The sequence below is a fragment of the Salvelinus sp. IW2-2015 genome, linkage group LG4p, assembly GCF_002910315.2.
Source record: "Salvelinus sp. IW2-2015 linkage group LG4p, ASM291031v2, whole genome shotgun sequence".
In the NCBI taxonomy this organism is placed as follows: Eukaryota; Metazoa; Chordata; class Actinopteri; order Salmoniformes; family Salmonidae; genus Salvelinus; species Salvelinus sp. IW2-2015.
The window spans coordinates 18,173,632-18,186,989 of NC_036841.1; the positions used below are offsets into that span (position 1 = coordinate 18,173,632).

At 43.1% G+C, this 13,358-nt stretch overlaps 1 protein-coding gene across 5 annotated transcripts in view; it reads left to right on the forward strand.

Moving 5' to 3' along the window:
• The window catches only part of LOC111960641 (fibroblast growth factor 12), a 103,425-nt gene extending 91,585 nt beyond the window's left edge, over positions 1 to 11,840 (forward strand). For all 5 annotated transcript variants that reach the window (XM_023982745.2, XM_023982744.2, XM_023982742.2 and 2 more), the window contains 2 exons: positions 10,727 to 10,925; positions 11,581 to 11,840. In XM_023982745.2, the coding sequence (XP_023838513.1) occupies positions 10,727 to 10,925; positions 11,581 to 11,726 (345 nt within the window). In that variant the 3' untranslated portion in view covers positions 11,727 to 11,840. The remainder of the gene's footprint in view (positions 1 to 10,726; positions 10,926 to 11,580) is intronic.
• Positions 11,841 to 13,358: the final 1,518 nt, after the last annotated feature.

The window sequence follows — 13,358 nt, forward strand, 5'->3', positions numbered from 1 at the left end:
ATCATTATGGCATCATACCTCGCTGCACATTGGTCTTCAGATCCCTCTCTCCTCTCCTCGTCCGAGGAGGAGGAGGATTTAGAGTATCGTTACACACATATTCTAAGCATTCTACCAATTTGTCTGGGGAGGTCATGATACACAGTCACCTGCACAAACCCATGAAGAAAACAAAAGAAGCATATGATTCAAGGCCATATCTTCATAGACAGTGAAAATAAAATATTTAATAAATAATGCAGTGCAAGCAACAATGGAGTTGAATAAAATAATCTTTAGTTATCTAGCACACCCCAATAGATCAGCATGGTAGAAATAACTATTTCCATCCCAGAATCTAAAATAAGCATATGTTGTTGAACAAATCTAGGTAGTGACTCCTGGTTTAATTAAAATGTATTCCATTGGTGCCTAATGAACATGACCCAAGACACGCATCATGATTCCACTATTTATAAGGCAACACCTATAGATCAAATAGATTAKGATCAGTTTCACTCTCCGGATCAGAGTTCCCTTCTCCATTCACCAGGGCATGCTGAGAATAGTGTCAACATCTTTTAGTTCACAACAGGTCCAGCAATCAAAACAATCAATCCATAGTACATGAATTGCTTCACTCAAAGTTATTAACATTCTRAACTCAAATCAATCCTTCAGTTTWAAAAATCATTCAGTTTGCAAATCATAATCAAAACCCAATTTAATTATCCAATGAAAATTGACAACGATATTGCTCAGTGATAGGACCAATCACTCAAAACCCTCAATTTAACACACATCGACATTGGCAGAATGTACATTTATATTAACATACAGTATAGTTATCCTATAATTCTATTAACTTTCTTATCACAATTATAATACAGATCAGCATCTTAATGCATTCTTAATCTAAATGACTATAATTTTAGCAGTGTGTAGATCTCTACAATCAACCTGATAGACTTCAAAAAAAAAATTCATTTTGGGCTAAAACAATTTTGGGCAACGTTGACCAACCCCCCCCCCCCCTCCCCTCCCCTCCCCTCACTTCAGGCACTCAATCTTCTCGCGTATTCTTCATTGGTTCTTCTTCAGATAACTTCATAGTTCAAAGTGGATGGCCATGATAATGTCCCAATTTCAATGTCTCACCTGGGCCGCCACCACCTTTACCACCCATTATGTCTTGTCATTTTGCCAACCAGTATACCAGCAACATAAGAGATGTTTGGAAAAGATCTCTCCCCATGCTCACTCCACATGGATTCCTGTCACACTCCTGAGAGAGAAGACATGAGAGATAAAACAGTTGAAAGCTTAGATTGGATACTGTACACTGGTTGTTGACTCAGACTCAGGTCTCTCGGTAGAAGTGGTGCGGACAGTGCCGTATTGAACGCCTTTGTCACTTTAATTCAGCCAGTTACAGGGGGTTTTGAGGTACGCACACTGTTCGGTCCAATTATCTCTTCCATGCATTAAAACACCGACTGACGTCACCTTTCATGATAACCTCAAGAGAGGACAGATCAGAACAACAGTTTAGTTCAGTTCATTTTTGATTCAGGAAATCCAGACAAGCATTGACTATATGATAAATTATTACCTTTACCAATGATTCGTAATACCAATGTCTGAACATATGTCAAAGAGAATAACACATTCTATTGAAACTATTTTTTCAAATTGGCTTATGCTCCCCATCACACTGTCAACTTCACCGCAGAGCCAAAGGATCAGGAAGTTAGACCTGTAACCCATCGGGAGAAATTCCAACAGTCCAGCAGACCTAATCTGGTGAGATTTGTATCAAACAGAACAGAACAAACAACACAACAATACACTTCTTCACATATCACTCAAGGTGTCACGTCGTTTATGTAGGTGGCAGGGAAGTCAAGCGCAGGAGAATCAAACTTGGTATAAATGGCCACTGACCACTGTATTTTAATAACTTAAACACAAACTCCAAAACCAAAGTCCATAATAAAATAAATGTGGGTACAAGAACCCGTTGCATACCAATCCATTAAACATGAACATAACAATAAACAATCTCTGACACGGACATGAGGGTAAACAGAGGGTTAAATACACAACATATAATGAATGGGAACCAGGTGTGTAAGAAGACCAGACAAAACCAATGGAAAATGAAACATAGATCAATGATGACTAGAAGACCGGTGATGTCGACCGCCGAGCACCGCCGAACAAGGAGAGGCATCGACTTCGGCAGAAGTCGTGACAGTACCCCCCCTGACGTGCGGCTCCAGCCGGGGACGAGGAGCAGGGCGATCTGGATGGAGACGGTGGAACTCTCGTAGCAGGGAAGGATCTAACACGTCCTCCACTGAACCCATCTCTCCTCCGGACCGTACCCCTCCCAGTCCACGAGGTACTGAAGGCCCGACGTCTCGAATCCAGGATGAATCGAACGGAGTACGCCGGGACCCCCTCAATATCCACCTCCAATATGAACACCAAAGAGGGATCCGRATGCGCCAACACAGGAGCCGAGGTAAACAGAGCCTTCAGGTGCCTAAAAGCCCCGTCTGCCTCAGCTGACCACTGCAAGCGCACCGGGCCCCCCTTCAGCAGTGAGGTAATGGGAGCAGCTACCTGACCAAAACCCCGGATAAACCTCCGGTAGTAGTTGGCAAACTCTAAGAATCGCTGCACCTCCTTCACCGTGGTGGGAGTCAGMCAATTACGCACGGCTGCAATGCGGTCACTCTCCATCTCCACTTCTGACGTGGAAATGCGATGCCCTAGGAAGGAGACGGACTGTTGAAAGAACAAGCATTTCTCAGCCTTGATGTACAGGTCATGCTTCAACAGGCGACCAAGCACTTTGCGCACCAGGGACACATGCTCGGCGCGTGTAGCGGAGTATATCAGAATGTCATCGATATACACCACTACACCCTGCCCGTGCAGGTCCCTGAAAATCTTGTCTACAAAGGATTGGAAGACTGATGGAGCATTCATCAACCCGTACGGCATGATGAGGTACTCATCATGCTCTGAGGTGGTACTAAATGCCGTCTTCCACTCGTCTCCCTCTCGGATACGCACCAGGTTGTACGCACTCCTGAGATCCAGTTTAGTGAAGAAGCACGCCCCGTGCATTGACCCAATCGCCGTGGCGATAAGAGGTAGCGGGTAACTGTACCTCACCGTGATTTGATTTAGACCTCGATAATCAATGCACGGGCGCAGACCTCCATCCTTCTTCTTCACATAAATGAAACTCGAGGAGACGGTTGAGTGGAGGACCRAATGTACCCCTGACGCAGGGATTCGGAGACATATGTCTCCATAGCCACCGTCTCCGCTTGCAAAAGGGGATACACGTGACTCCTGGGAAGTACAGCGTCTACCAGGAGATCTATCGCACAATCCCCCCGTCGATGGGGTGGTAATTGAGTCGCCTTCTTTTTACAGAAAAAGAGAGAGCCAAATCGGCATATTCTGGGGGAATGCGCACGGTGGAGACCTGGTCTGGACTTTCCACCGTAGTGGCACCAACGGAAACCCCTACACGCCTACCTGAGCACTCCTGCGACCACCCCGTAAGAGCCCTCTGTGGCCAAGAAACAGTGGGGTTATGATAAGCTAACCAGGGTAGGCCTAGCACCACTGGATACGCAGGAGAGTCAATAAGGAAAAGACTCATCTTTTCTGTGTGACCCCCCCCGCGTCACCATACTCAAAGGAGCGTTGGCCTCCCTGATAAGCCCTGACCCTAATGGTCGACTATCTAAGGCGTGAATGGGGAAAGGCACATCCACGGGAACAATAGGGATCCCTAAACTATGAGCTAACACTTTATCAATCAAATTCCCAGCCGCGCCTGAATCTACTAGCGCCTTATGCTGGGAATGAGGGGAAAATTCAGGAAAAGTGACAGTTTCCTGCCTCAGATGATAGAGACGCTCACCCGCCGCTCTGCCCTCGGGTGGGTGGTCGAAGACTGCCCAGAAACGGCGGGTGAACTCCTCAAAATGGTCTAACGCCGCATCTTCCCCTCCACACACGGCGCTGGCCCACTCCAGTGCTCTCCCGGTGAGGCGAGACGAGGGCGAAAACCTTAGTTAAAAAAAATGCAATGCTTGATTTTCTATATGCAGAGAAGGGGGGTTTCTTTCAGTGTCAAAAAGCAACCATTGTTTTACAAACAAACCACTGTCATGTCTACTGCATCGTCAGTGTTTTCTCAGATCAAAGTCAAACGTGTTTTTATGCATTGCCCACGATGTGAATTTAATACATACTACAGTACATTTTTCAAATTAATCAATGTCAACACTTACTTGACTATCTTGGATTTCTTTTATAGCAGTAATAGCACAAACAATCGATTAAAATGTCAGTCAAAACTTTCCACAGCCCCCCTCATCTCCCCACCTCACAAATGGGCCTACACCCAGTAGTGCACTACGCCAGATTCAGCCGTGGACGATTTTTTCTTGATCGGATGGTCAGGGGTTCGAAGCATAATTACAAATAAATTTGGCCACAAAAGATTGGCCGCAAAAAGCCCAAGCAGATGTAATACACTAAAACATAATCATTTCAAACCTTGTTTACATTTGTATATGCTCACATATACTCCATCTTTATTATGAGTGGGAATACTCTGGAACACATTTCCAAAATTGTAATCACTTGGAGCTGATTTGCTGGTGTTTTTACAGTCTTTTATGTCCAACAATAAAAAACATTTCAATTCAACTTTTTTGGAAGGTGGTTGTTTGCAACAAGGAGTGTCATTTGAATGCAAGCAAGAACAACAAAAAAGGAAATTGTTTAAACATTTCTAGCCTGTCTATTGAGCAGGTTGACATTTATTGTCATGAATCTTACCCTGGAGGCAAAACTTTGTGATTTCCGCTAGATGGGCTAGCTGCAATGTCAACATTGTCTACATTGTAAAAATATATGAAAACAGAAATGTGCTTTTTTTGGTCTTAGTTTAGGGTTAGGCATTAGAGTGAGGGTTAGATTTAAAATCAGATTTKATGACTTTATGGATGTGGCAGCTAGGGACCACTCTGCAGAGCTGCCTCCAGGGCAAGATTCATGACAATCAATGCACACCTGTGTTTATCTATGGGAAGCAGTTTTGACGTGCTATGCTCGACCTGCTCAGTTTTCCACCATGAAAAACACCAGATAAAAGCCAAAACGAGTAGAACCAGCCCACCTGCTTTTACACTGTGATTTGACTATTGGATGTTCAATGTTTCTTTTGTAAAAAATATTTAAAAATGAATAGTTTAAAACGAGAGTTCAGTTCTTGTCAAAGCAACAAAATGAACTAAGGCTTTGCCATGATGTTGAGAACTTGGGTACAGTTGGGGGTCAAGAGAGGGTGCATGAAGATACATGACAAATGCTTGTAATATTGGTGCACAACGTAAACTTAAAATGTCAGAGGGACGCAAAAGGCACTCTTTCAGTTGAACGAACCAGGTACCAAAAGGAAAAAGTGTTATCGTGGGGTGTGATTGCGTTGATTGCTGTCGTGCTTGTTAAACTGACATGTGTTCCCTTTTTTGTCATTTCACTTGATCAAGATCTGTGGCCGAGGAAATAAATAACCTTTGTAACTACAGTCTCCTACCGCTACGTGTGCGTTGTGTAATGTCATAAGTGTGACAGTGGTGTTATCAGGAGGGTAAGACATTTGTTGCTGTAGTTGGTGATGCTTGGTGGTGATGGGAGTGTAATAAGGAGGCTCCGGCTGCGATTCCCTCCTCCATTTCAGAAATCGATTGATGGAGACCATGATGGGTATAAAGAAGATATATGGAAGGAAGATATGTCCTGGATAATCTTGATAGGATATGGGTATCACAGCAMAATAAAGTGAGTGGTCTCCAGTTTTGAGGTGTACTGGGTTATTACAGCATATTGGCCTTTTATCTTCCTGCTTCAATAGCTGTCATCCGCTTGCTCTGCGCTGCCTGGAACTAAGCCTTATTGCTTAGTCAGTGTTCTTCTCAGGTATAAAGTGAGCTTAGTAACACAACCTGCAGGTATAATGCTTCAACTCAAAATAACTGTTATTTACTCAGGCATTATTATTATATACATGATTAGCAGAAGTCTTATAAATGTATTATAATAATGCATTACGCAGTTTTTAAGTAAATGTTATCATCCATTGGAAGCAGCCTAAGGCGGGAAATCTGGGTTATTAAACCTTAAAGCGGAAGAACTGCTTTCATTGTAGGAGATAGAGAAATGTTTGGATTGGATATACAGTACCAGTCAAAAGTTTGCACACAGCTACTCATTCAAGGGTTTTTCTTTATTTTTTTTAATATTTTCTACATTGTAGAATAATAGTGAAGACATCAAAACTATGAAATAACACATACGGAATCATGTAGTAACCAAAAAAGTGTTAAATCAAAATATATTTTAGATTCTTCAAAGTAGCCACCCATTGCCTTGATGACAGCTTTGCACACTCTTGGCATTCTCTCAACCAGCTTCATGAGGAATGCTTTTCCAACAGTCTTGAAAGAGTTTCGACATATGCTGAGGACTTGTTGGCTGCTTTTCCTTCACTCTGCGGTACAACTCATCCCAAACCATCTCAATTGGGTTGCGGTTGGGTGATTTGTGGAGGCCAGGTCATCTGATTCAGCACTCCATCACGTTCCTTCTTGGTCAAATAGCCCTTAGACAGCCTGGAGGTGTGTTTTGGGTCATTGTCCTGTTGAAAAACAAATGATAGTCCCACTAAGCGCAAACCAGATGGGATTGCGTATCACTGCAGAGTGCGGTGGTAGCCATGCTGGTTAAGTGTGCCTTGAATTCTAAATAAATCACTGACATTGTCACCAGCAAAGCACCCCCACACCATCACACCTGCTCCTCCATGCTTTACAGTGGGAACCACACATGCGGAGATCATCCATTCACCTACTCTGCGTCTCACAAAGACACAGCTGTTTGCACCAAAAATCTCAAATTTGGGCTCATCCGACCAAAGGACAGATTTCCACCGGTCTAATGTCCATTGCTAATGTTTCTTGGCCCAAGCAAGTCTCTTCTTATTATTGGTGTCCTTAAATAGTGGTTTCTTTGCAGCAATTCGACCATGAAGCCTGATTCACGCAGTCTCCTTTGAACAGTTGATGTTGAGATGTGTCTGTTACTTGAACTCTGTGAAGCATTTATTTGGACTGCAATCTGAGGTGCAGTTAACTCTAATGAACTTATCCTCTGCAGCAGAGGTAACTCTGGGTCTTTGTTTCCTGTGGCGGTCCTCATGAGAGCCAGGTTCATCATCGTGCTTGATGATTTTTGCGACTGCACTTGAAGAAACGTTCAAAGTTCTTGACATTTCCCGGATTGATTGACACAATAAAAAAAGTTATCCTTTTGGATAAAACTATACTCAATATATTCACATCACCAAGTAATTGATTACAACACACTGTTTTGCAATGAAGGTCTACAGTAGCCTCAACAGCACTCTCTGGGGTAGCACCATGGTGTAGCCGGAGGACAGCTAGTTTCCGTCCTCCTCTGTGTAAATTGACTTCCTTACAAAACCTAGGAGGTTCATGGTTCTCACCCCCTTCCGTAGTAAGTATGACATCCTGTGTAACTTCCAGAGGACTCCCTCCAACCTATCGGAGCTCTTGCAGTATGAACTGACATGTTGTCGACCCAATCAAAGGATCATAGAATGAATCTAGTACTGATCGCATAAGCTAAAGCTAGCTAGCACTGCAGTGCATAAAATGTGGTGAGTAGTTGACTCAAAGAGAGAAAAATACAATAGTTGAACAACTTAATTTCTTCAAAAAATGAAGGAGAAGCAAGAGAGAGAGAAGGCTAGCTATTTTTAGTTGTATTTTTTTTCACTTTCACTTACCTAGCTAGAGAATGCATCTAGCTAGTTTAGCCTACTCAAACACCCGGCTCAAACAGAGAGGGATGCTATGTTAGCTAGTTGACTATGGCTATCCAACACTGGAACTTCCAAGTCAAGGTAAGCTTTTGTTTTTATTCATTTATTGCCATCGGGGCTCGCCGGGGTAACTGCTATACTGCTTGCTACACACTGTACTGCATGATTGTAGCGTGTTTATGAACACCTTAGTTGTAGATGACTATGCCGTTAGCTAATATGATGACAATGATGTAGGCTGTGTGTAGTGGTTAGGTATGGCTTGGAAAGGTTTTTTCACTGGGTCACAGACAGCTGTTGTATTGTGCACTGAAAAGGTGAGAGGAGGAGAGCGCGTAGATTCCAGAAGGAATTATACAACGAGCAAATGTTCATGCTTTTTGGACGTGGCTGCTATGAAAATGAACTGTGTTTGCGTTGATCAGGGGTGTATTCATCTTGTATAACCTTTGTCTACGTGGCAGTTTAGCAGATGTGTGAGAGCCTGGTGGGAACATAGCGTACAAACAAGTGATAACGCCAGTTTTCTTACTCCTCAAGCTAACCACTGTTCTCTTCATATCTTCACACAGCTGTGCCCTTGAAAGATACAAAAAGAACAGGATGGACCAAAACATTTGCGGTCACTCTCAGACGGCCCCTCGTCTTTGACCGCATGACTAAGTTACACAAAGACAAGACTGGAAGAACACTAGCTTCTTCTTACATGACAAAAGCAGACAGTGGAAATGTACAAGTTTAAGGCTTAATATATACAGCGTATGTATTTAATAGAGTTTGTAATTTTCCACCTTACTCCACCAATCAGGCCTTTATGGTAGAGTGGCCAGACGGAAGCCACTCCTCAGTAAAAGGCACATGACAGCCCGCTTGGAGTTTGCCAAAAGGTCCCTAAAGGACTCTCATACCATGAGAAACAAGATTCTCTGGTCTGATGAAACCAAGATTGAACTCTTTGGCCTGAATGCCAAGCATCACGTCTGGAGGAAACCTGGCATCATTCCTACGGGGAAGCAATGGTGGTGGCAGCATCATGCTGTGGGGATATTTTTCAGCGGCAGGGACTGGAAGACTAGTCAGGATCAAGGGAAAGATGAACAGAGCAAAGTACAGAGATATTGCTGACAACCGGCTCCACAGCACTCAGGATCTCAGACTGGGGCAACTGTTCACCTTCCAACAGGACAACGTCCCTAAGCACACAGCCAAGACAACACAGGAGTGGCTTCGGGACAAGTCTCTGGATGTCCTTGACTTGAACCCAGACTTGAACCCGATTGAACATCTCTGGAGAGACCTGAAAATAGCTGTGCAGCGACGTGTCCCATCCAACCCGACAGAGCTTGAGAGGATCTGCAGAGAAGATTGTGAGAAATTCCCCAAATACAGGTGTGCCAAGCTTGTAGCGCCATACCCAAGAAGTCTCAAGGCTGTAATCGCTGCCAAAGGTGCTTCAACAAAGTACTGAGTAAAGGGTCTGAGTGCTTATGTAAATGTGATATATATAGTGTATATATATATATTTTTTTTTAAACCTGTTTTTGCTTAATCATTATGAGGTGTCCCATCCAACCTGACAGTGCTCGAGAGGATCTGCAGAGAAGATAGATTGAGAGAAAAACAATTTAATTCATTTTAGAATAAGGCTGTAATGTAACAAAATGTGGAAAAAGTCAAAGGGTCTGAATACTTTCCGAATGCACTGTACGTTGTAAACTTTAATTTGTAGGCTAGGTTGTAGAAACCTCCAATATGCTGTAATAGAAATAAGGCCATTCTCATAAAAAAATAAATCCTCCCTCATCTTAAACGGCACCGACCGCCACTGTAGACAATGTACGTTTTTATTCAAATTATGTGATCTTATATCTGAATAGAGTGATTTGGGTTGGGAGGTCAGATGGTGATATTAAAAGCCATGACCTTTGACTGAAGTTCACTGTCTATTTCATCACGCGTAGCCTACTATATTTTCTATTTTTTATTTTCTATCCCTCAATTTCCCACTGCTCTCCCCCCTTTCTTCTCCCACTGTCCTCCATGCTGTCTTCCTCACAAAAGCATCCCTCAGAGCTCAAGGAAACATTACCATTGGCTGAAATAATGGAGGGGTGATGGTAGAGATAATGTTGTCAAATTGAATTTCTGGGAACAGGGCAATGGCTGTCTTTTCCTCCATGTCTACAGTATGTGTCAGGTGTGTGTACACAGTACTTGATGTGTTTTGTGCTGTGATTAATCGTATTCTCCACAATGTCCACCTGTTCACAGCTCGAGGATACTATGACACAATGGCACGGTCATCCAATTCCAAAGCCTGGCGAAAAGGAAAAATCTAGACCTAATGTTACTCTCTGTAGGTGTAGTGAGACGGAGGATCTTTTTGAGGTCGACTTGGATTATTCTGCTCAAACTCCACCAATTTACTGGGCTTTATACATATCCAACCTGTAATACCCAGTGGACAGGGATGTAGGTAGAAATCGTCCTAATTTCTTCCATCAACAGCCTCCACTGGTAACACCCCTTCAGGCAAAAAACCTGACATAACTTAAAATGAATGTCCATTTTTGGTGGATAATTATTTGAGTTGTCAACAAACGTTTATTCTACTTGAAATATATAAAACCTTGAAATCTTGTCATTGATTGGTGGTTGAAATGCAGTTAAAATTTGTGTTACATTGACAACTTTTTGCATTTTCAACCAAAAATTCCATTGATGTTCAGCGTATTTTAAATCGGTGGGCTAGCTCTTTGAGCACTGTAATACCTGATCTCAAGTCTTCCACTCTTTGTTTCTCAGGACTTGTTCACAGTAGAGGCGAAATTCAAGGAGTCTGTGTTTGAGAACTACTACGTCATCTACTCATCAACACTGTACCGGCAGCACGAATCTGGCAGGGCCTGGTACATGGGCCTCAACAAGGATGGTGTGGTCATGAAGGGCAACCGGGTGAAGAAGACCAAGCCCTCTTCACACTTTGTGCCCAGACCCATCGAAGGTGAGACCGAAACACAGTCTGACTGCCAGCCAGCCACACTCAGGGCTGGATTCAAATGCAACACCTGCCATTAGTCAAGTCAAGGTTTATTTAAAAGTCACACAATTCAGGAAGTGTTCTGAATTGAAAATCAAAAATGTTGAAACTTTTGAAATAAATAGCTTCTCCTTTTCAGTTGATTGAGAAGTCATAGAAAATGTATGCCATTTTTTTCAATTATCGAATTAGAATTTCAGTTTATTTCTTGAGTTGACTGACTTCAATTCAAATTGACCCCAACCCCACTGGGGAACAAATGTAGGTTCGAATGTTGTTTTTAAACTAATTTAACTAAAATTACTATAAACTAATGCTGAATCTCTCAATTAATCTCCTCTGTTTTTTGTCTCTCTCTTTTCTTTATCTCCCCTCCTCTCGCTCTCGCTCTCCCTCTCCCCTCCCGCTCTCACCTATATCTCTTTACTATACTGTATAAATATCCCTTCTCTCTCTCTCTCTCTCTCTCCTCCTTTCTCTCCCCTCCTGCTCTCACCTATATCTCTTTACTATACTGTATAAATATCCCTTCTCTCTCTCACTCCTCTTCGCTCTCTACCTCCCTCTCCATCTCTCTCTTTTTCTCTCACTTGCCCCACTCCCACCGCCCCTTCTGCAGTTTGCATGTATAAAGAGCCATCGCTGCATGACATCGAGGAGAAGGGCCGCTCACGGAAAGACTCAGGGACTGAGGCTCCCGCTCTCCTGAACRGAGGAGAAAAAGTGGCGGGCCAGGACTCCACAGAGCAGGACGGTGGCTCATAGCCTGCACATTGCCCCGTTGATTTCTTACGCCTTGTTCAACGACAACAACAACGACGATAAATGAGAACACAACAAAATATTTAAAAAATACAAAATAAACATATTTTAAAATCAGGACGTTGAATTGACATTTTATGCAAAAGCCTGATGCGAGTGTGGCACCAGGAAGCTCATCCTCCTTATCATGACAATGTCAATGTTTCAAAGTCAAGCTTTAAAATAAGCTTTAAACCATGGTAGTTCACACATCTTGATTTTATGAATGCAACAGCACTTTCATTCGCTTTCTTTGTGTTGTTATAATCATGAATAACAATTGTATTGTAATTGATTTTGGGCTCTATTCAGTCAGATGGACTTTTGTCGGCATAYGCGTAGCGGTCGTCTTGGCGGTGTCGGAGGTGGAACTGCGCGAGAGCTGTCAAATCGACACGCGGCTCCTGGCATTATACCTAAAGCAGACATTGCCGTGAAGAGAAATCCCATGCCGCCTTGTTTACAAGTTCGAACACAGGAATGTGAGATTAGGCTGATAGAAATCCTCATAATTTCGTTTGAAGATTTTCAATTTGAGCGTCATATTTTCTCTACATCCTACACTTTCTCATTCTGAACTCGGGTGTGGCTTCATGACAATGATCAAGAGCAGCTGCTCACAGACTTGACAGCTCCAACACAGTTACASCTCCGACACTGCCAAAACATCAGCTATGGGGGTGTCGGCTATCGCCGGTTAACGCTTGATCTGATTGACTCTAGGCCTAAGACTCTTTCCCCACCTCCTATCATTACTATAATTTTCCTTTTGGGTTGGAGGAGGGGAGTCATGGCGGGGTAAAGGAAGGGGTTTGTCACGGGGAGGTTTGAGGGTCTCTTCTACAGACAGTGCTTTCATAGGGGAAGAGGCGTGTATCACAAATCCTGCTCTCTGATTTGATATGATGCTCTCATTGGGAATGGGAAGGGGATGGGCCAGGGGTATCACTGGGGTAGGGGGTTTAGCTACCTGTCCAAAGGTAGGCTGGTCACATGGTACAGTTTAGTATTATTGTTATCCACTTGAGCTGTTAGTGCAGSMGMWSWKCKSCTGCACTCACAGAGCAGTCACGCTGGTACAGAGGTTTCTGTGAGACAGACAGATATGTAGAGTTCCGATACTGTACAGCAGTCAAGGATTCATAGATTTTTTTTTACGCCAAGAAACATTGTACAGTATGAAACTCTGAAAAGAAGTCTTATTGCTTTTTTTTTGTGAATAGTTTGCTACACTAACGAGCATTTGAACAAAAGACCCAGAAAAATATTTGAATGTGAGAGTTGCGATGGTCACGCTTGAGGGATCCTGAGTGAGGGGACAGCTAGGGCTAACGAGAGAGGTCAAAGGTCAAACCCTGATGTCAGACGTCATGATACTTACTGCTGCCATAAAAACCTGAGTTCCACGCCCAGTTATACCTTCAGACATCATCCAGGAATTCCTTCATATTTCATTGGGACCTCCACTTATTATAGCTATTTATATTKTAGAGTGCTCTACTAAAAGCACAGACTGCATTCTCAACCATCCAAATCATACAATGTGTCATTGTATGAACCTCAGCAATCCTGTGTGATAAGTTGCACTACTGGGAA